General features: G+C 40.8%; 1 protein-coding gene across 1 annotated transcript in view; it reads right to left on the bottom strand.

Moving 5' to 3' along the window:
• anks1ab (ankyrin repeat and sterile alpha motif domain containing 1Ab) overlaps positions 1-8,815 on the bottom strand; it is a 39,222-nt gene extending 30,407 nt beyond the window's left edge. Inside the window, exons 1-2 of the mRNA XM_076742201.1 lie at positions 8,743-8,815; positions 7,791-8,295 (exon numbers count right to left, since the gene is read on the bottom strand). Of these exons, the coding sequence (XP_076598316.1) occupies positions 7,791-8,084 (294 nt within the window). The 5' untranslated portion in view covers positions 8,085-8,295; positions 8,743-8,815. The remainder of the gene's footprint in view (positions 1-7,790; positions 8,296-8,742) is intronic.
• Between the last annotated feature and the right edge of the window lie 14,575 nt (positions 8,816-23,390).

Below are 23,390 nucleotides of genomic sequence, written 5' to 3'. Positions count from 1 at the left end.
GCTCGCCTGTATATTGCTTTCCACTCTTCCACTGACATTGCAGATACGTCCAAAATACATTTAGTATTGATACGAATGCAAAAACAGTCATCATCACAGTCCTCCTCCTTCTCCTCCTCATGCATGCTCTAAGCAGGTGCCACCCCTCATTGACACATCTTCATCAGATTTCTTTAAAACCTCCTATGTTGGTGTTCATAATGGCCTCAAAAATTCGATGATACAGTCCAGATATATGAATTATACACTCTAAGCAGTTTCTTTCCGGAGATAAGCAACATATCTGACAACGCAACAATGACAATTTATCCAAGCTCTGACATTGTTGACAGAAGACATATTTTGTATTTCTTGCAGGAAACCTGAAATTTGTTTCATCTTCTCGAGTTATTCCAGCCTAACATGGATGTGTACATTAAAAAGGGCAGAAGTTACCAGTGCTTCTGCAACTACAACATGTTCCCTGAATGCTCCATCCATTTGCAGCATTCATTTCATAATTCATTCATTCATTTTGGGCCAAGCGTTATAGTGCACTGTTATCTTCTTTGAAATAGCAAAGAGAGAAACTGAGAGTGAAAATGGTGCAAACATAATTAAACTGCACAATAATTGTGTTAGACAGTTATTAAGACAATCAATTCCAGCAGCCAATATCAACAAAAGTGACTTACAGTACTGTAGCCTAAATTCCTCCTCCATCACCATTTATCACTGTCAGCATGGGGCTTTGAAGAGCATAACCATGAAGCAGATCAATAAATTAGCAAATACAATAGAAGCCTATGTAGAAACCATAGCCGTGTCCCAATTAAACAGTAATTCTAGACTCCAAGAAATGAGTACTCCTTTATCATTTTGTACTAACCGTATGAGGCATGAGCTGTCAATCGGACTGTGACTGAGGGACACGACTGTCAATGAAACTTCACAAGGAGAAAGCAAACTACTTACTTTCTGTTCCTGAAGCTGCCTCACAAGATTGTCAAGCTGTGAGCTGCTTCTCAGTTTCATTTGTGGATTGAACTGTGGGGTGCTAGTGATCAGGAATAGACCAATGAAAATATAAGCAAATTCAGTAAAGTATACTGACATCTTTGAGTGCACTGAATTTTGTCACGTTTGCAAAGTGAAAAAGACCTCATTAATAAATTATGGAAATGGGACAGGTGCCCTTGGAGGGTAAGCAATTCCTGACTTCACCAACAATCTCTTTCGATAACAGTACCAGAGAGGCCATGTGATATACTCTAAATTCATCCTGCATGTATTTTTAATTCAGCTTGTAATCTTTTTGCCTCTCTTCCTCCCATCTTTCCTGTCTAGTCAACAACATGCTAGCTAATAAGATAGAGATAATGTGAAATAATCTTACACAATGTGCTTTAGAGCCAGGGAGTGCAATATTGCCCACTGAGCCAGTGTCTCCTGCACATGAGTGATGGTAGTGAGCCCGAAACAGAACAGATAATGGAAATGATGGCTGGATATAATTAACTAACCAAAAAGGCTTCCTGCCTCACTGGCACTGGTCTGGAAACAGGATTACTGCCTCAGTATCACTGTCAATAAAGACAGATGGGCCACTAGCTCCACACTATACAAGACCCAGATCACATAATTCTATCCAGCAGTGCTTCTGATTTGGATTGATTTTTATTTATTTGACAGCTTTGAAACCAGACAGCAAAGCTACTAAGAATGATAACAGTAAAGCCATGATGGCCCTCATGGTGTACTGTAAATGTGGCGAGGCACGGCGACATGAGCGCACAGCTTTGTCTCACAGATGTACTCATCTTTTTGTGGATAAAGAATATATATTTATTGCCTTATAAGAATCTTATTGATACAACTTTATAGTTACAATTATTTTAAGGAACATAGCACTAAAGTTTTTTTGTCAGTGACTGCTAGTGATCACCAGACTGGGTCCTCGTATATTACTTGCTCCTTTATATTAACCACTGCATCAAAATACATGTTTGATTCTGGCATGTCCCTGTACACAGCCTGTCAGGTAGTGCTGGAAATGGGATTTAATGTCTGGTAATGTCAGATTATCATAAATTAAATTCCTCTGTGTATTTTTTCCACCTGTACAAAATAAGACTTATCGGCTCTATAAGCGACTGATAGATGAGAGCTAGAGCTCAGACCAACAATCATTTTAAATATCAATTATTCTGCCAATCATTCCTTTGAATTAATCGTTTGGTCTATGAAGTGCCATCACAGTTTCAGGAATCTCACTATCTATCTATCTATCTATCTATATCTATATATATTGTATGTATAATTCTGTTAGGTCTACACATAAACATTTCCATAGATCTTTGTGCAGCTAAACCTCCTACAAATTACATAATGTGAAATTCTTTTTGGTAAGCAAATATGTTTTGAGGGAAAGTAATGCTGCCTCTATTGTGTTTTTCTCTAAGACAGCACACATGTATCTGCAACACAAAATAGCTTAATAGGGGAAGCTCATGGTCATGGTTAAATAATTAATGCCTACTACTATGAAATGAGAAATGAACCCAAGGCACCAGTGTTAAAGGAACACGCTTTACACAACCATCCCTGCTCTGTGTTCCATATATATGCTACTGGTTCGGCAATATGTTTCCCACAGAAGAGAACAAAAACAGTTATACTGACAGTAATTTCTAAAAGACTGGGTTGATTTTTAAGAGCAGGAGCTGCTTTTGAACCTGCTAAATTAGTAAAAATTGTATGCAGTCAATGAAAAGCATCACTTCGTTAGTGTGACAACAAAACCAGATGTCATTTTTATCCAATAAAAAGCTGTTCTTTGACTAAATAACAAAAAACAATAATGCAAAAGCTATTAATCTATAAAATCACTATAGCTGTGCCTTCAATTTTAAACCCTCATATTTTTTAACTGGTAACTTCAAATTTAAAGAAATAAAATCCTTAAATCACACAGTAGCTTTTGAGCAGGTCAAGCCCTTGCATGTGTGAAATACTAGTCTTGTGTGTTACACCCGGTGAGAAATTTTCCGGTCAATGTGGCAGGTGAAACAGGACTGTGCCTCACCCGACCCAACCCCCACCAACACCATCACCACTATTCTCATATTCATGTACCACATCTGTCTAAGCAGATCTTGGGATGTGTTCACTCTGCCGTGGCTCTCTATATGAATTATAAACCATCTTACACGTGCTTCGAAAACATCCCCTCTTTATCAACTGGATTTACCAACATAGAAATATTTTTGTGAGTCAATTCTATTTTATTTTCAATGTGGCCGACTCAAATTCATAAATGCTGAAAACTAATTTTGGTTTATAAATCATATTAAGAGCTATGGTATATATGCTTTCACAAGATCAATTTCAAAATGATTATATCAACTATGACATCACAAAGGTGACTAATCATATAAATTCAAAAACATTACAACAGACTGAAGTTAACATAGTAAAAATGTAGGTATTTTCATTGAGATCCCAATCTTCATGTGCTATGTAAAACCACAGCCATTAGTAAATGTAGCAGCCTATAAACACACACACACACACACACACACACACACACACACACACACAGTATGCACTTTAAAAGCTTGCATGTGTAATGACCTGAGGAATACCACTGGGAAATAGAGTACGCACACGAATGAAGCCACCCAAGCATCTGTAACATGTGGTTGTGTTAACCTTTGCCTTTTGAGTATTGAACACGTGGTGAAGACGTCAATCACCTTAATTATATATGCTATTTCTATTATTAGCACAGTGTGTAATGGTCATTTAAATGCAAGATTCTTACATAATAAGGGTATTTAATAAGCGTAATCAATTTCCCATTTCAACAGTGGTCTCAATAGTCCATCATCCAGTGCAGCAGTTGTGTTTTACTTGAGCTATTGTTTGCAAGGCTCTCTATTATTATCATTATCATTATTAATGAGATCATACTGAGTTCTGTCTTGACTTACCACCATTTTTCCCTTTATCTATGAATGAATCTGTGTTTATTTTGAATGTTTAATACGATATTTTCTGGAAGTTTTAAAAATGGAAGTTTTTCTGGGCGTTATAATGACCAACAATTCTAATGTGCAGATTGACTCATTACTTTTTGGTGGATATTAATTTTATTAGCATAATTATGTTCTCCACCCCAAAATATCAGCCACTAATTCATTATTTCATGTTACCATGCAGGTATCTAATAAGCAACTTTGACCAGTTTGTCAAAAAAGCATGTTTTGGTTGTGGTTAAGATAGCTAGCTAGAGCAACTAGCTAGCTAGCTAAATGAGGTCACAACAATTTACATGAAGCTGCCATTAAAATAATAGCTTTATGAGAATAACTTTTCCCTGACCACAAAAAAAGATGAAAACTAAACATTAAAAGTAAAAGCGTCACTTACAGTTGAACGGTTAGACTTCAGTCAGGGGAGTTGAAGGCATCAGTTTATAACGTCGTAGCATTTTATGCGTAACTTATCAAACGCCAGCGTTGACATTACCGAGGTTAAACTACTTCAGGTTACTTTGGCAGCTAAATAACAGCTGTTGTTGTAATGATACACCTGATATAACGTCAGAACAGTCTTTCAGTTTAATTCCCATTGAGGACGAGTCCTGTGTGCTGAAACAACGTTTTGAAGGATTTATTCATCTTCCAGTTCGGTGGTTTGAACTACTTGAACGCACCACTGGCGTCATCCTTTGCGATATTTTTTTTCCTAGGATGCTACCACAATCATCCAATCGCAACGAACCCTGTAAAGCCCGCCCCATCTTTTTACCCTAACCCTAACCCTATTCTTGTTGGGTTTGACGTCAGGAACGTTTGTTTGCCATGATTGGATGAATAAACGTCAATTCCCATCCTAGAAAAAAAAACCCAAAAAACTCATACTTGATTTTTCAGATTCCAACTGACAAAGATGGCGGCAAAGTAGTAGTAGTTTTAGTATTATTGGTATTATTATTATATTTGACTATTTGAATTTATACTTCACTAAAGTTGTCCAGAATTTGGGGGGAACAGGCTATGGCTCATATATTTATTTATTTATGTCATGTCACCTGAAGAACTGTCCAAGTATGGTAATACAACAGCCTTGAACAATTTTCCTTCAATCAATCACTCACCTGAAGTACCTGTCACTTATTTCAAGATCATTTTTACCTACATGCCATATGACATGATCATGCATCAAACTACAATACAGAGTGAGCGTTCACACAGACGCTCAAGTCAGATGTCAAAAGAATGATTTACTAATCCAACAAAAGCTGATGGGACAGGTAAAGGTCATCATCATAAATCTCAGCCGTCAGAGAGGCATTAACACTCACCATGCAGGCGCAGGCTTTTATTATAGGGCTGAGAGGGGTAGTGTATGTCTTTGAGGTTTCGTACTGAGTATTTCCTTTTATTAAAGTTTTATTTAATTAGACTACTGACATCTCCTGAAGGAGCACAAGTTGAAGGTTTCTCATAGCAGTGTCCCATATTCACCCCTCTTAACACCAGATACACTTAAATATGCGGTACATTCCTGACCATTTTTACTCTGTATTAAGTAGTTCAGAAAGCAGCTGTCAGAAAAGAAACTCAATAAAAACTGATTCTTGTTTCAACAGAAATAGAAATACCAAGCGTTTTCACTACAATGGGAGCACTAAAAATGGTCAGCAGTTACACAAGCTGCCAGACACAATAAAATTCCAAATGTCTATGTACCACTGAAAATGTCAATGGGGGTTTAAAGGTTATACTTTATCACATAACTTCCTTTTCATAACAACAACATCCGAATACCATCATTTGTATTCTTTACTTTTGCTTTCTGTGTGCGCATGTCCTAACTTATGTGTGTTTTGGTATCGGACCTAAAGCCCAGCCTCTCTCTGAGCCTCCTATGTCGCTCCAATGTTTGCTGGTGGTTGATCGCTTCATGAGATATGCTCACAAGGCAGAGTCAGTTTGTGCCCTCGCCATCATATCCCCAGCCCAAATAAATCCCTTGAAATCTGGAAGAGAAACAGACACTCAGGAGCAGCTGCAAAACAGGATGCCCTTGAGAACAGGACACCCCACCCAACATGGCCTGAATAAACATTTCTGTCAGAGAGCAGAGGGGTGGGGCAGGGAGCAGGCACTGGATGGGGAGAGATGACAAAGACAGGGGTATGCAAAACCGAGTAAAAGTTCAAGATGTGTAAGTACTCTAAAGTGACACCCAGCTGCCCTTGTTGTAAAGGTACATGCTCATGACATACTGTAAAAGCCAGACCTTGTTTATGTAACCATGACCTGGGCTGTCATCAGACCATTTACGTCAAGTCCAAGACAAATCCAAGTCTGAGCAGGTTGATTCAAGTCCAGAGGGGTCAAAGCTAAGACTGAGACCAGAGAAACAAAACAAGACCAACTCTATTTTTCAAAGTGTTGCTGTAATGTTGTTCATAGAGTCAACTGTAATACCACTTTAATCACTCAGGTCTTATTCGGTAGTTTAATCTCCACTGAATTTACTGAATTTTAAAACAGGAAAGAACATTAAAAAAGTAAAAAAAAAAAAAAAAAAAAAAAAATCCCCCAAAAGTAACATGTATTGGTATTATTTTTAATCATGTAATAGTGATAAAGAAGGACTTTTACTTTTTACAGTTATATTACCTTGGACGTCAAGACAGTTCTTCTCAGGAATTATGCTTTACTATAATTTCGTTTTCAAGAATAACTCAACTTTTCGTCAAATCTGCAGATAAAAATGCACAAAACCAAAGCAGATACATGAGAACGCCTTCTAAACTGAAGCTGACTTGTGGGTTTCACAAGAGAAAAAGCAATACCAACAGGCCTTTCACTGCTTGCCAAGATGTCAATTGATTTTGACAAGATATTGTACTGTGCCAAAGCTCAACCAAATAGCCTTGTAATTTTTATCATTGTGATAGGGATTAAGCACCCAGCAGAAAGTGTCAGATATGTTCTAGTCTGCTGTGCGCATTAAGAAAAAGAAAAAAAAAAACCTCAAAACTTTGCCTCTAGGCTTTGCGCTATAATATTATAATACATTATCAGTCATCAGCCATTGTCCCCAGGTTTCGACTATTTAAGTGTGGACGTTTGGTAAGAAATTATTATTATCAGGGTATTTGCAGTGCTTAAGGATGTGCTGCATTGATGCTCCAAAGTGCTCAAAAATCACAAGTTAAGGCTTTTGGGGGGGGGGGGGGGGGTTGCTCACAGTTGGCTGAAAGTAGATGGCGCAAGACGGAGCAAAGGAGCCAGAGGAGTGCAGGAGGAGACAGTGGAAGCGTGGGTCGGCCCCAGAGACATGTACTGAGTGGATGTGGAATGACAGCACAAGCCCAATTAGTCTTGGATGCCAGGGCTGCTACAGGGAGGTCGGTGCAAGTGATCAAGCCATTCATGCATTCAAGCACTCACCCACAGGCGTTCTATGCCAGCAGGCTGGGTAAAGTTACTACAGTCTATCACTGCTTCTGCTGGACTCCTGTTCACTCTCATACTGCTGCCTCTACTCTCCCTCTTCTTTCCTTCCTTCCTTCCTTCCTTCCTTCCTCCTGAAATGTGCTGCTTCTTTCTTTTTTTCACACTAATCCTCAGTTGCATCTCTTATCGGCCTCTCTTTTTTTCTTACACATTCACACTCGCTAACACACTCTCTCTTAAGGACATTAACACACTCTACTTGAAAGCCTGTGCCACTCCCTCTGTGCTCTGCACCCTCCCACTTGTTTCCCATCCCCAGAGCTCGAGTATTACCTCATCCCACTCAGAGGCAAAGGAAGGCATGCGCTCCATGGACGGCTGCCCAGAGCTGCAGTTAGACACGGATCCACTGCGGCCAGCCAGACCTCCATCCTCCTCCCCGAGTGGTGACGCCAACAGGTCAGAGTCTGACTTGGACAAGCTTCGAACCAGCCCCAGGTCTGCAGGTCGAACTTTGACTGCTGCCACCGATGCGGACTCAGCTGAAGCTCCACTCGAGTCCTTCATGTCAGCCTTTGGATTCTGTATCCCCTTGCTGGGGTTGGCATCCGGAGTGCACTCTGCCATTGTTTTGGAGCTGCCAAGTGCAGCTCAGGGTCCTCAGTTTCCTGTTGTATTCTGACTTATTTAGTCAGTCCAGAGAGTGATCCAGGATCTTGGTGGAGCTTTCAACCTCTTGTTGTGGAAAGCCAGTCAGTGGTAGTAGTGAAAGAAACAGATGAATGAAATATAAGTGCTGTAGACTGCACCAACTGACTCCAACTCATAGAAAGTGCTCCTGTTTGGAGGGAAAGGGAGCATGTAAGTGAGAGACTTGTGCACAGAAACAATCACCAAGGTCCACCCACTGGTTGTATCCTGTTTCCCTCCCCTAAGTGACTGACTGCCTCAAACAGACCCCCTCCTTTAGCCTCTCAACTCTGACTTTTTTGATAATCCTACACTTTCTCCTATTCACAAATTCTGCCTGTCTACGCCGGTCATGAATCTAATGTGGTCATAAAATTTTTAAGAGAGAATATGTGAAGTGAGAAACCAACATTTGACTAATAAAGAGGCACGTGAGTGCAAATGTTTTCATTTGCATCTACATGTGACACACACTCACACACACACACACACACACAATACATTCACATGTAAAGCCTGATGTCTGATGGCTGAATCCTTAAAATCATCATGATCAGCTGAATTAAAAGAAGCCATCATGTCTGCACACTCTTACCTGCTGACTTGCATCCCCGGTGCTTTCCCTGCTCCGTGTTTTTGTCTCCGTCCTGTTCTGAGGCTGTTTCCAGACTCTTCATGAGAATGGGCTCTGTCCCGTACTGAGGATCAGAGGACGGGAGGATCCCAAAGACTGGCCTTATTCAGACTGACAGCTGGGGTAATCAGGTTACTGACGCACTGGGTGGCTGCTCCATTTTAAAGGAGGGAGAGTCGGGATTCCTCCTTTTCTGTCTGTGTGTATGTGTCTAAGAGTGTGTGTGCAGGAAATCGAGGTTACTGAGTTGAGCTTAGTTTTGTTATTGTTGGCCAGACATGGCATAAATTGTATTTCAGAACTTTAATGAACTACTCTATCTATGTATGCATGAATGTATGTATGTATTTATGTATTTATGTAAGTATTTATCTAGCTATCTATTGCTTCTTGGCCCGACTCAGGAGATATCGGCTGTTCTCTGGATGCTTCTTCTATTTTTCATCTGTAAATTCTGCCTGACCTGGAGCTTCATCTTAAATAGAACTTACATCCATATATTTTACTGTCACAAATCCAGTCCAGGCCAAAATGGTAACACTTCACAACAGAAAAATGCTGATTTTTGGTGCCAAAGTCATTACATTACATTGATTTTCTCCTATTTTCTAGGATATATTTGTAGGACAATATCTCATTGATATCATTAACCAAACTATACATGCCACAAATTGTTTTTATTATGTTCTTTGGTAGAGACTCTGCTGAGGTAAATATATATATATATGTAGAAATATAGGAAGTGTTGATGGCATGGAAGGAATGTAGAAAAGATCTCACAAACTCTGTTCTATTCAAAGGGAGTTGATGCTGACAAAAGGGTCTCTTGTGAGGCATCCTTAGTATTCACAGGCAATCGTAGCCGTGCACAGCGCGCCTCTGTGCCCTGTGCCCTCAATCAGCCAAGTTCCTTGCGTGCTCACCTCTTCCCTATGGGCAGCGCTGGTGTGTGCATGACAGAAAAGATAACATCCTTCTCTCGCTGAGGAGGGTTCACACAGCCACACACTGCTTAGCTGGCAATAACAAAAGCCACATCTAATGAAGCCCGTTGAATTGCACATCTAATGATCTCTATGACTGTGATGAGGATGGAACAGTTATCCACATCTTCTGTGCCATTTTAAACAATAGAGGCTCTGGAATACAACATGTTTCAAGATAATGATGTCTTCACGGCATATTAGAGCGACTAAAATAAAACATGCATCCCCTCCTTCAGCTGGCTGGCTGCTGAGCCTCGGGCTAAAGACAGTGGTGACTCATGAACACTCTTCTCAAACAAAGACATGCACACTGTGCGAGTCACAGAGAGACAGCGTGTACAGTAAACACACACACCGGAGTGCGATGTTTTCACATGCACAGTGTTTGTGTCTGTGCATATGGGTTGTTTGCTCCTAAATTGTTTGTGCTCTCTGACACACGAATGCCTTTTCAGGATTCTTTTGAGTGTTAGCAACGTTCGTTCCACCTGCTGTATGTGTCCCCAGGTCCACAATTGACATTTTCAATAACACTACACAAGTCCTGAAACCGCTTTTCTTACAACTCCAGTCTATAAATCGTTATCCTTCTCTGCAATTTGGTGCCCTGCAGTTCCCACTTGATCAGCTGGCATTACAGAGACAGAGAATGAGGCCACTGGGTAAAGATCTACTAAAGTTAATCAACCTAGGAGGCCATTACCTTCAGATAGGCTGTTTGGCTTCAAAACTAATCTGCAAATAGGCAACAAAACTCCATATCAGCGTCTCATGAAGTCTATAAAATGTGCTGTACAATTCCCTGTTTGCCTTGGAATCTACAGACCTAAATGACACGTTTCATTCTATGAAATCCCATAATACTTTGCTGGGCATGTGTTTTTGTCCTTGGAGAGATTGAGAGGACGTTAACCCGAGAGTCACAGACAAGAATGCTCTGATGCTAACCTTTAAGGTCATCTGTTCCCCAAGGCAGCGGGGACGCCATTCATCCAAGCTTTCATTTTCAGAGGCCCGAAATGTGGGAATTCACACTGTTCATCTCTGGATAAGCAGAAAAATCTGAGAAATAATAATGTGCTAGATCAAGTTATCCTCAGAATGCTAGAAAAAAAGAGGTAATTTACAGGCCAGTACCACATAGAGTATATAGATTTTGAAATAACCCCAAAACAAATTCAATATACAGGCAGTAAAACCTGTTATTTTCATATTATTTTGGAGCTGGCGAGCACAGGTGTTTCTCTTTGAAACAACATTCTTCAAATGTTGCTTCATTGTAAAAGATGCTTCAAAGTCGAAGGATGAAATAAATCACTTCAATGGACTCAACAGCAAAACTACCTGCTGTTGGCTCAGAATGGCTGAAGAAGCGGCTCCTGTGAAAGCTTTCCAGCAGACAAGAACAGAGCTGACCCCCCAGCAGGAAAATGGGAGGGCAAGTGTGCACGGTTGAGTGAAGACGTAGCAGTGGATATCCATCAGTGTTAGAGAGGGCGAGCGAGACAGAGAGACTGGAGGGTAGAGATATAATCTTTTCTCAGCGTCTAACGGGGTTTAGTTGGTAATCTCACTGGGTTACTCTGTGAATTTCCTCAAACACCCTCTTATCAATAGCATCTGCAACATCTGCAGGTTATGGGAAAATTGACATGAGGTTCCCCACAGTGTAAGGTGCAGAGTGGCTGACTTGCATTTTTGGCACACTTGTGGCATGGCTTTGCTGTTGGCAACGATGGTCAGTCGGTTTTAGGGCGATGTCTCAACAATTACTGGATGCATTGCCATGAAACCTGGTGCTGACATTGAAGGTTTCCAGGTGATGAATTCTAATGACTTTGGTGGTCCCTTGACACTTATTTTCACTTTCACTTTCACTTATTTAATGAGTTATCTCACTATCTCTGAGATAGATTGGCACAAAATGTGGCACAGACGCTCATAGTCCTGCGATGATGAATCCTAACGACTGTGGCAATCCTCTAACTTTTCTTCTAGCACCACCATGAGGCTCACATTTGTGGTTTGGAGTGAAATACTGAAGATTGAAGGGATTGCAATGGAATTTGGTTGATGATGTGATCCCCTGATTGTCTGTCTAGCAGCAATACTTTCATTTATAATGTAAAAACATTCCTATACGATTCTGCTGTACTCTAACTTCTATGCTAATTAGCATGCTAACATGCTAAACGAAGATGGTGATGATGGTAAACACAACTACAGCCTCACAGAGCCGCTAGCATGGCTGTTTAGCTGTCCATGGAAGGAGGCACTGCAATCTGAATCTGAAGGCTTGAAGAAGTGGAGATAGGCAGCAGATGCCTTTGAACAAGATGCATTGTTGTGACGACGTAAAATAGAGAGCAATCGATCATGAGCGGGACATTCCAGCACTGTTGCCATGAATTCTCACCTTCAAAAACTGGTTATCATTGATGTTATTACAGCATTTATCCTGCATCCCTGTCAAAAGGAAAATATTTTTTGGTCGGGTGTGATAAGGGATTGCTCATTTTTTTCTATCTCGCTGCACGCGCATCACGTGCCACAACAACCGCTGCCGGCCACGTAAGGATAAAGATGGATTTAACAGATAAATTCAGCATGCTGGAAAGATCAGAATCAAAGTATCTTTCATATGTGAGACAAGAAACGATGGCATGATATCCCATGTGTTCACCTGCAGCGTATTCATGCATGCATGCACGCACGTGTGTTTATGTGTGCACATGTATGTGTATGTATGCATGGAGGGATAAATGTTTATGTTTAAGCCAGAGGCACGCAGAGCTTCCTGTGTTAGGTTAATGCTCTTTGTGCTGCTTGCAGTGAAAACAATGGGCACAGCTCCATGTTTCTGAATTTTCCATCGGGGGGGTGATGATGACAATGGCCACTGACAGATTAAACACATTCCCTGTTTTATTGCAGTTGGCTCAGAATATGATGGCAAAAAACTACCAAAAATTCTCAGTTTAGTCTAATAACTAAGAATCCATTCTTATCAAAGGTACACGGGAAGAAAATGAAGGAGGAGCGCATTTAAATTCAGAGGGAAGAAAAGGAGAAAGTGAGCCAAGAGGAGAGCAGGTAGAGTGACAATGAAAAGGCAGGTAAATGGTCCCCCAACCCCCCAATCTGACGTCAAGATGCAGAGGGAAGCAGTTTCCGAAGCTCTTCGACCATCCATCGAGCTCATCTGATGTAGTACACTGGCCCCTTTATTAATCCACAGATAATGCTGACAGTTCACAGCCAGGTCACTTTCAATGTAGCACCACCATAATAGCTGCCCTTGCCCTTGGCAAGCTCCATATCCAGAGAGTACTAGAGATGTGTGTCTTAATGATAGTAATGATATGTGCAGTCATGAATCAATCAGACATGCTCAATATATTCAGCTGAGAGTCAAGAAATTTATTCTCAGGGAGGAGAGACTGCAGACAATCCATTTTGACTATCAGACGACTCACAAAGAACTTTAACATGGATCAAAAACACACGTTGAGAATAACATCACTGTTGATAGTCGAGGGAAAATCCATTTATGAAAGAAGGCTTTGCACATATTCATGGTACAAAGTACCATAGGAATGTCTTTCTACTATCACATTGCCTTCCCCCCCTGCACAAACTATGCCTACTGTCTCAAATCTCTTAAAAAAGTCAATCTTTTACATACAAAAGTTTATTGCTATGGCTAAATCTGCCTTCTTCTTTAGATACACAGTGCTTAGCCAAAGGCTTTTAGCCTTCTACACTTCTGAACATCAAAGAATTTTAGAGAGTAAGAATCCTTTCCTTCCTTAAAAATAGACTCTGCCCTTGACTCTATATGGAGTACATTTTTAGAAGCAATCTTACTTGTTGCTGGAGTAAAAGGCAAGATAGCTCTCTCGTATTCAGCCCTGGCTTTCCGTCACGACTAGCTCAGATGTAAAAGGTGACGTTACAGGACATTTTTGGTTTAACCTGGATTCACCTGCTCGTTCTTATTTTTAGAAAGACAAAATGTTCTTATTGTTTTGTGCGCACCGCATATGTTCTGTCTTTATTTTGGAAATCTCAGTCAGCAATAACTGCAAATGTGAAAATGATCCCTCTGAGATGCATGGCTTGACAAAATGACCACTCTAACAGCCATAAAAAGTCAGTGAGTCTTCAGAAAGTGAATACAAATGTGCCTGCAAATGGTTTGGGTGTTGTTTTAAGGGCTTGAAAATGTAAATTTAGTCGAGAGCTGTCTAACTCAAATCTTTGGCAAAAGAGAGAAGTAAGCAAAGAAAGAACAATGGCCAACAGTGGAAAGCAGTCTCTCGTATACTTTGATAAAGACGGGTTTTGCTCATTTTTAACAAGAGCTGAGTCCTTGGAATAAGGACTATTATATGCATGAATGAGATGGTAACAGATGATGGGTTTTTCGATGCCACCATGGGCGCATATTGACTGACAGAAGGGAACAACAGACATTTCTGTAGGGGAGATAAGCAGAGAAACACTTAATTGCAAAGACAGCTTCCCGATAGAAACAATTTGGGATGCTTTCGGCAGTTTCGTGTATGCCTCTGAGACTGGAAAAGAAATGATTTGAGAAACTTCGCTCTTCTTTGTTTGCTGGTAATCTTCCACGATCATTGTGGGTAAAACTGCAGATTTTGCACCTTCATTCTGGATTCAACATGTTGTGTTTTGGTGTGCAAGCAGAAAGGGCTGAACTGAGGGTTTTAAGATTGTTCGTGCTGCCTCTGATGAGCAGAAAGACAGGGAGTGCGAGCGGGATCAAGAGACTTCTTCCTTCTGGAGCTACATTTTGTCATTTTCAGCATTTTGGCAGAGAGCAGTAACTACAGAAGCAGCAAAACTGTGAAGTTTTCAGGCTCGGTGGCAAACTAACAGATGCAACCTTCATTTTACGCCTGTTTAGGCTGATTATTGTACTCATAAAATGTCGATACTGCACTCTGACTTTGGGTAATCTTCACAAAATTCAAAGGGGAAAAATGCAGTGGCTGCTACCAAAATGGCCTTTCAGCTTTCATTTCAGACATTTTTAAGAAAATAATATATGAACAGTGTCTCTTTTATGGTAGCCTGGTTGTCTATTTGTCTTATACCTATATTATTGATATTTATTTTGAAATAGATACAGTATATTCATCTACAGTTAATTAAATATGTGATTTAAAGGTAGTTTAACCACACCAAATCACATCAATTCCACAAGAAAAACTATCTTTGCATGGGCGGCTAAGCTAATGACATTAGCTGTTTTGTGACCTCCATTGTGGCTTGATTTAGCTAGCTGCTTTAATTAATTATACGGAATAAAACACTGAATTTCCAAGACATCAGTCCAACAAAACTGGTAACAGCTATTGATTAACATTTCATTAAAATTGAAATAACAGTATAGGAAAATATTTGGTGTAGCTTTAGCTAAGGCTAGCTCCTAAAGCTAGCTTTCACTTAGCATAGTTGCAGTTGTTTGGAACAAATATGTAGATAGTGATTTTTGTCTTATAGGGCTAACATAATTGAAACAAGATATATATATAAAAAAAAAAGAATAGTAAGAGTAGTGGCTTAATTTGGGCTACTGATATAATAACTGAATGATAAGTGGCATTTTCCAAAGTATTAACTATACGTGTTGTATGCATGTTGTTGTAGAACAAATATCAAACAAAAATGGTTGAAGTTCAATGAATCAAGCACAGGTAAGTGAAAAAAACTGATTCATGAACACAGGGGCAGAATGAGCTTCAGCGTCAGAAAACATAAGAAAATAAGATTTTCTTATAGAACAAAGTGATAAAGACAAAAAATAATGTGTGTAATGGCCGGGGACACTCTTAAGAGGCAGACATTTGCAACTACTTTTATATGCATGTATGGATGAGAACCATATGTTTGAGGTGATGAGGACCCTGATAAAAAATTCAAGTCCTTTAGTTGGAGGTGAGGTTATATGAAAAATTCATCAAGTCAAGTTATTCCAAATTTAGACTTTCAGAATCGGGGAAAACAAAAACAAATGAGAAGTGGATATAACAGTCTCCTCACCTTACGTGCTCTTCAGCTTTTCATCCGTTTGCTTTCACTTCACAAAAACGACCTTTTACTCTACTTGTTCGTGGTGCCTTAGATACGGTGTCTCTCTTATCAGGTAAACAATCAAACAAATAAAATTGCTGAAAATTTAGAAAAAATGACAAACTGTGGAGACTGCAAACAGTAACCATTGAGAGATTTTCTTGCCTGGATGTTAATAATTCTGTAAAACAAATACTTTTTAGGGGACAAAGCCCTCTCACCTCGAGCTCAACTCTATGGTCTTCATCAGCGGATGGATTTTGCCTAGTTGTGATGAAATTGTAGATGTTTTTCCTGAGCACTTACTTAACTTAATTCCCAGAAACCCGCTGATTAAGATCATGTGATGTGATCAAAAGCCCGAGAACAGCTGCTGTCTCCGAGGTCAAGAAATTACTTTCGTTGCTTAGGGGTCGGAGGCGCTGACCATGTAATAGCAACTGTGGTTCGATCCCGCCTTTGGATCTTTGTTGTACATCACTGTCAATTCTCTAATAGGAATAAAATGCTTAAAAACACTCACCCGAAGGAGAATAACGCACATGTAAAAGAAGCCCCGAAACCTCACAGAATACAGTCCTCCTGAGCTTAATTAGATCTATCAATACTGACTGATGCTGGTATAATTTATCTTAATCCTTAATCCTTTGAGCCTCCAAACACAATATTGGCATAAGCTCAAAAATGTGTGAATAACACACAGGTGAGGTGGGCGATTTGGGGAGAATTTTAGTTTTAAAATCCATAACAAATGAACACGCTGTCACATCCTGACACATCTCTAACCAGTTATTTAACACCAGTGTCAGTAAATAGTTGTGTAAATTGTTTGCCTGTCCTTTTGACTTTATAGTGCTCAGCTGTGAAGTACAAAATACTTTGGATGCAAATGCTGACAGTTGAATATTTAACACGGTTATTTATAAAACATGGCAATGCACAAAGCAGTGGAGCAGGTGAAGGAGAATCACTGTCAGTGTCCACAGAGCGTACAGCTGGCCGGTGGCAGGCCGCCACGGGGCCGGACAAAGACAGTGTATACTGAAGCAGGGCAGCTAACAGCGTTACGTGCGCTCAAAATGTTCACCCAGTGGCTGCAAGTGACTCATTCTTAGACTCACATTTAGACTTTTAGCTGGTGGCATGTTGCTGTGTTGCTCAAGGACACTTTGGCAGGACAACAGGCAGTTTGTAGGGATTGAACCTTTTCATTGCTGTATAGTAAAGCTAACCACGTGTGCAGCATTGTGCTGACAGCAAATCAATCCTGGAGGGAGAGGAAATAATAATTCCATATGTCTTCCTGGTCACCTACAAGGCCCACTAATCAAATTAGCCCTAATTGAATCTGATCTGATGTCATTTGTGCGCTAACCAGCCAGGCGTCGCATATCAACATCTCAGTGAAGGAGAACAATTCAGGACGTGAGCCTTTAGTGACGCAAAGCACAACAGAAAGTTTGCAAAAATGTGAAAATTCGTATAAAGCATCTACATCGTTTAGTACAGCAGGTTAGAGAGAGATCAGATGTAAGCTTGGCTTTGTTTTCTCACATACTGTGTTGTACTACATCTGTATCAGCCCGCAGGCCCATGGGAGCCCCTGCTGGCCAACGCAACCACTGTTTAAAACAAGCAAACTCGAGAGGCTCTCCCTAAGGCCAAGGAAAATGGGTATTGATCTGAAGCCATGACTAAATGGATTAAATTACAGAGTAGTGTTGGTAGCAGGGCAGCAGAAAGAACGAGACGAGAGGGAGGAGGAGGAGGAGGAGACAGAGATGGAGGGTGAGACAAAAGAAAGGAGGAAAAGGAAGGACAGGTGGTATTGAAAGATCCAGCAAAGTCTCTGCCTTGCAGACTGCTTTCTCTCCGACTCTTTTCATCAATAGCCCACCCAGCAGCCCTGTGCAATCATCCCATACTCCCAGGCAGCATCCCGGTCTTTATGCAGTTATGAGCCAATTGGCTTTAGAGAAATCGGCAGTCGGGGGATTATCACTTCCCATTCAACCAAGGCTGTTGAGTGGTAAGAATGCCAGCTGCATGCTGGGAGCAAAAGACGATACACATCATGAATACAGAACCCAAACGATCCTTCAGAGAGCGTAAATCTGGGCAGATCTGGTCGGCTGCCGGTCGCAGTCAAACCTGTTTGGTATACAGTTAATCAATCATCAGTAGTCCTCCTTGTGCTCCTTTGCTTCGTGGCCTTGCCGGTGGGTCGGCGGGGCTGCAGAAAGTCGCTTTCTGAGTGCCTCTCCTGTGAGTCCTGAGAGCTGAGATTCGGGACATTCCTGCGTTCACTTGTATGACAGGAATATCAAAGAGATCAGGGTGAACTGCACTGTAAAAACGGAGCAAAATTCAACATTAGCTGTGCGAACAATTGTTAAAATCCAGAATCTTTAAACTGAACTGACTGCACTGAATCATTTGTGTCACTGAATTCAGTCGTTTTTAGAAGTGGAGCTCCTCATAGGTGACAAAAAAATTAGTAAAAGACCATAAAAGCCACAAAAATTATTAGGAGGTGATGCACTATAAAGGATAGGCTCATGTTTTTTTAAGTCTGTCTTTAAATAATTTGTACATTGACGAAGGTTTTGGCTGCTGTAATCGCTCCTCCTGCTAATACTGGGCATTAGGAAATCCCTTCCAAGCACGTAACAACAGAGTAAATGATTAAGTTCAAAGTTTAGCTTGAGATAACATGAAGTTTCTGAGTTAATCACATCAAGCAGGCAGAGAGATAATACCGCAAAGCGGGAATATTGTCATGAAAAGACGGTAACTTTGAAAGATGCCCACCTCGTCCGTGTAAATCATGCTGCAGAGGCCTCAGATCAGCTGCAGATAAACGCTGGAATATATTTTTGCACAGGACGAGGACTGTGGATTTCAGCCCATCGCTTACATCAGAAATGTGATCCTATCTTTGAACCACGGGGCCTTATAAGTGGTGATATATAATTCATATATGATGATACGTTCACTTACTCACATATGCGCTGAAGTGCCTTTGAGTGGTGATGCGGCTTACTAACAAACTAGGAATCTTTCAACTCAGCTGAACAAAATGACGAATTTTCATGTAATTTCACTCATAGTTAGACCAGCTAAAATCTGTAGCATTGAATAAACTCTAAGTCGGCTTTTGATTATGTTTAGAAGTCACTCAAATAGAGGGCGACTCACTGGCTGTTCATGATGAATTAACTGATTTATGGCCTTTCTGAGATCAGGATCAGTCTGGATTGGTGGAGCACCGATTTTTTTTAAGACATTTTCTCAGAAAACCACAGGGAGCGGTCGAAGCAGCTACCTGTCCTTCATCGTGGCTTGAACCGTTTTCGTTTCATTAACACAGAGGAACATGAGACTCATCTGAGACACAAGCATAACAAGCCTCCATCCTGTAATGTTCTTCAATTAGAAAAAAAGAAGAAAAACAGGCTTTTATCACGAACACCGTGCATGCTGGGAAGTACTTCCCTAAGCAATTTAATCTAATGAGGTAAATGAATAATCTGCAAGACAGACTGGGCTCATGGTTCCAGTTTCTGAAGGAGAAAACTAGATAATTAACTTAAACTTGATTTGAAACTCACAAATCCATCCAATTACATCGAGTTAATGATAAAAGATGAGTTAATTTGAAGGTCCGGGCTCTGATTAAGTGGCACGTGGCTGTCAGGTTTCAGATTGCAACCAAATGAATACCCCTCGCCTCAACCCTCCCATTCCAGCCAGTGTTTGTCTGCTCTGGGCTACTGTAGAAACATGGCGGTGCAACATGGCGGACTCTGTGGAGGAGGAGAAGGTAATGAACCTTATTTTCAGGTGAGTATATACGCTAATGAAAACATATGAACGTTTTATTCCATTTCTTCAAGTAGACCCACTACATCTTACAATTAATCTAATGATGAGATTTCACAGTGTAGATGGTGTCTGGTTTAAAGTAAACACGGCTTGAACTCCCACATTTCAAAAGATCACAAGCAAACAGAATTTTCTGACTTTGTAATGAAGTTCAATACTCCAATTTATCAGGACTCACCCACTTGTGCTGAAGCAACAGACTCGCCTGGTTTGTTTGTACTACTTCGGGTTTTTCTTGAAAAATGCGTCTGAAAAAGTCCTAACAGCTTGTTTACACCGAAAGAATGCAAGTCAGTGTTTTTTACAGTGTAGCACACAGTAGCACCAACATCAAGGAAATGCTCCCAAAAGGTCACCTCTCCTGCTACTGCTGAAAACGTGTGTGAATAACAGATTTCTCAGAACTTATTTTTTCTCATGTAACATTCAGATGATCGAAGGAGGCCCTACAGTGTCTGCGTATGAGTGGTTCCCCTCCTGTAACATTTATTATAATACATATTTATCATGATCAAGGCTTATTTCCTCAACTCCTGAGCTCTAATCACAAACACTTTCCCCCACTCCACTTCATTCCCTTCAGGGCAACGCTCCACTTCGTAGACTAGATTGAATATTCATAAAGACTCTTCCGATTTCAGATGACACACGGGCATCCGCCTGTGCTCGACATATGCATAAAATGTGCATTAACATGGTTTTATTCCTGTCTCACTGAAGTGGGGAGTGGATGTTTATAGGACACTTAATGGAATCCATCCTTTAGAGCGGCCATCAGATTGCATGTAATCTACCAAAGTCTCTTTGAGGATCACAATTTACAACATGCATGACTGACAGCTACCACAAGTTATCTGATGTGGTGCACAGCACTATAACAGTTTGGGTTGCCATCGCAGTGTTTTGCCTCCAGTCTGCAAGTATATAAATTGGCAAACACAGCGTGAAGCATATGGCTATTGTCCCCCCTGAAAAAAACTGTTTCTTTTTTATATGTGGCCTAGAAATTTCCTAAACCATAAAACCACAGAAATGTCCTCTGGGAGTGTGAGATACAAAGAAATTTGACAGTCCATGGAAGCACATAATCAGTCATTGCACATCATTCCAGCGTCTTGGTTCTAATTGCAAAGCATTACGACTCTCTAGCTCCATCTGTTGAGACATTTTCATAATTATAGACAGATGTTTGTGATTGTGCATACAGACGTTACAATCCAGCTAGAGGAGAGTTCTTGTGAGGCATTGTAGACACAAATGTCAGCCGAGATAATGATTCACTGGCAGCCACAGATTCTTATGTAAGAGCTGCAATTCTTCAAACATGCTTGAATGAATAAACTAATGAGCGCTGGGTCAACTTTCTCATTTGTCTAGTGAAACAGTATTTTAAACATCCGTCTGTTTGCTCCACGTGCTCGCAGTATTCAGGGTTTCAAAAGGGCGATGGTTTTTCCCAGAATGCAGCGGGCAGGACGCAGTCTATCACAGCGCTGACACACTTGACAAACACATTCACACCTTCGGGGGGAGAGGACATGTCATATTCAGTCAGAAAAAGCCCAGGTGGCAGGGATGGGTTCAAATCAAGGACCTCTTTGCTGTCAGACACAGTGTTAACCTTAAGTACTTAATCTTTCAGGCCACAACGATGGGCCTAATGTTTTCAGAATGCTTGTTCTGAATGACAGATGAATGCAAAACTTGCACAGAGCAGCGAGGACATATGAACAGATGCAGTAAAGCATTTGGCTGAATAGATTGGACACACTTCAAACGGCACGATTCTGCAGACGTTAATGTCGATCGTGCTCCGTTTTGAACGTTCGGCTCAAATTTAGCTTGTTTTCTTCCTCTTGGAGCAAAAGCAAACAAATTATTTGGAGAGATGCTTCGGTGAATTCAAGGTTGAAGACATAGTACGCTTTGGCTGCGTTCAGACTGTAGGTGAAAGTGACTGAAATCAGATTTTTTTTTTGCTCATATGTGACTCAGATCGGATCTTTTCAGTTCTGGTTCTGGTTCAGGACTCTCACATGTGGATACTGGTCTGATTTTTTGCAAGGCGACCTCAGTGTGAACGGTCATGTCAGAATTCATGTGACCCTTAACGTCACTCGTCTGAACTGACTGTTTTGCCACGACGCTCTGACACATGTAGTTGAAAGTAGCCCTTGAAATGGTGATTTTTTTTCTGAAGAAACCCGTTTCTGTGAAGGCATTCGCGTCACGATCCCACCACTCCTGGCTCCGACTCCGGATCCACACACACCTCCGTACAGAAGCAGCAACCTTCGCTCCACAAAAAGCTATAATTAATAATTTGGCTGCCTTTCTCCTCGTCGGCTCACAAATTCTCTGGCTTCCTCTGCACATCAGCTTATAAATGAAACTGTAAACACTGACTTCAGCAGCCTCCATGTTTACTTCTGTATGACAGCATGCTGTATGTGACGCTGTATGACGTGTTATTGTGCTTGTGGGTCAGTTCAGGACCACAAACAGTCGACACATTTAAAAACACTGTCAACAGTGAAACAAAATTGGATTTTGGACTGAACACATTTGAAGGCATCACATTGAGCTGTGGGGAATTATAACTGTTGTCTATTGTTGTGAATGACAGTAATTGTTAGTTAGCGTTATTTTAAATTCACTTAACAGCATCAACAAACCAATGCATTTGCAGAAAAACTGACCAAACCTGTAAGCAAACAATGTCCTTACATATCCTGGAAATGTGAACCAAAATCAGCATTAATTTGGAGTCATGTTTCCCACCACCCAGTGAATGAGTCTGATTCACTTTTCTTCTAGGTCTGTCTTGATCTCCTCTAACTCCTGAAGGAAATGTTTGGCTCCTCAGATGCTAACTGCACTGCTATGCTCACCAGCTACTCGCTCACTGTATGGGTCTGCTGATTGGTGCTGTGAGCTTCCTGCAGCGTCTGCAATCGATGCTGATGAGAGCAGTGAGAGGGAGCCAAAATCACCTGAAAACATGTGCAGCCTATAAGGCATTCAGAATATGTGTCTCAATGGGGGTTTAAAGGCAGTTTGCGACACACGGCCTCTTGTCTGTTTACAGTCAGCTGTGTGTTGTACACAAACCAGCTAGCCAATACTTTGCAAGGCTTGAGTGGAGATGCAAGCACAAAAGCCACATTGCTGGCTGGAATGTGAAATCTGCTTTTATCCAGCCTGAAGGACTTGGATAAACAAGTCCTGGATATGTGCAAATACTGCAACACTGAACTTTTCAAGAAGGCGGTCGAACACATGAAAGAGGGAGGCTGTGGTCGCACAAAACAATCAGTTAATCAGAATATGCATGGCTGCATATAAACAGGGTATTAATCTTCATTAGTATGCACACAGACGAGAAGGAATACTTTCATTTTTTTGGAATAAAGCAAAAAAATGGAATACTTTATGCATTTAAACAGAGTCACTGGTGAAAAACATTGAATTGCTCTATGGGGCTACTGTGAACTGCAGTCATGTCATGATATGTGGGTTACTGTGTGGCTACTTTGTCATGCTAGTGTAAACTTATTTTAGTTTTTGCTAATGTTAAGGCGGGGGCTTTAAAACATTAACTATGACCTGTGTTGGTATGAACTACAAACTAAGAGAAGC

The sequence above is a fragment of the Chaetodon auriga genome, chromosome 2 (assembly GCF_051107435.1).
Source record: "Chaetodon auriga isolate fChaAug3 chromosome 2, fChaAug3.hap1, whole genome shotgun sequence".
Lineage (NCBI taxonomy): Eukaryota > Metazoa > Chordata > Actinopteri > Chaetodontiformes > Chaetodontidae > Chaetodon > Chaetodon auriga.
Note: the sequence above shows the minus strand (reverse complement) of the source record. Positions and strands in the feature narration are given on the sequence as shown.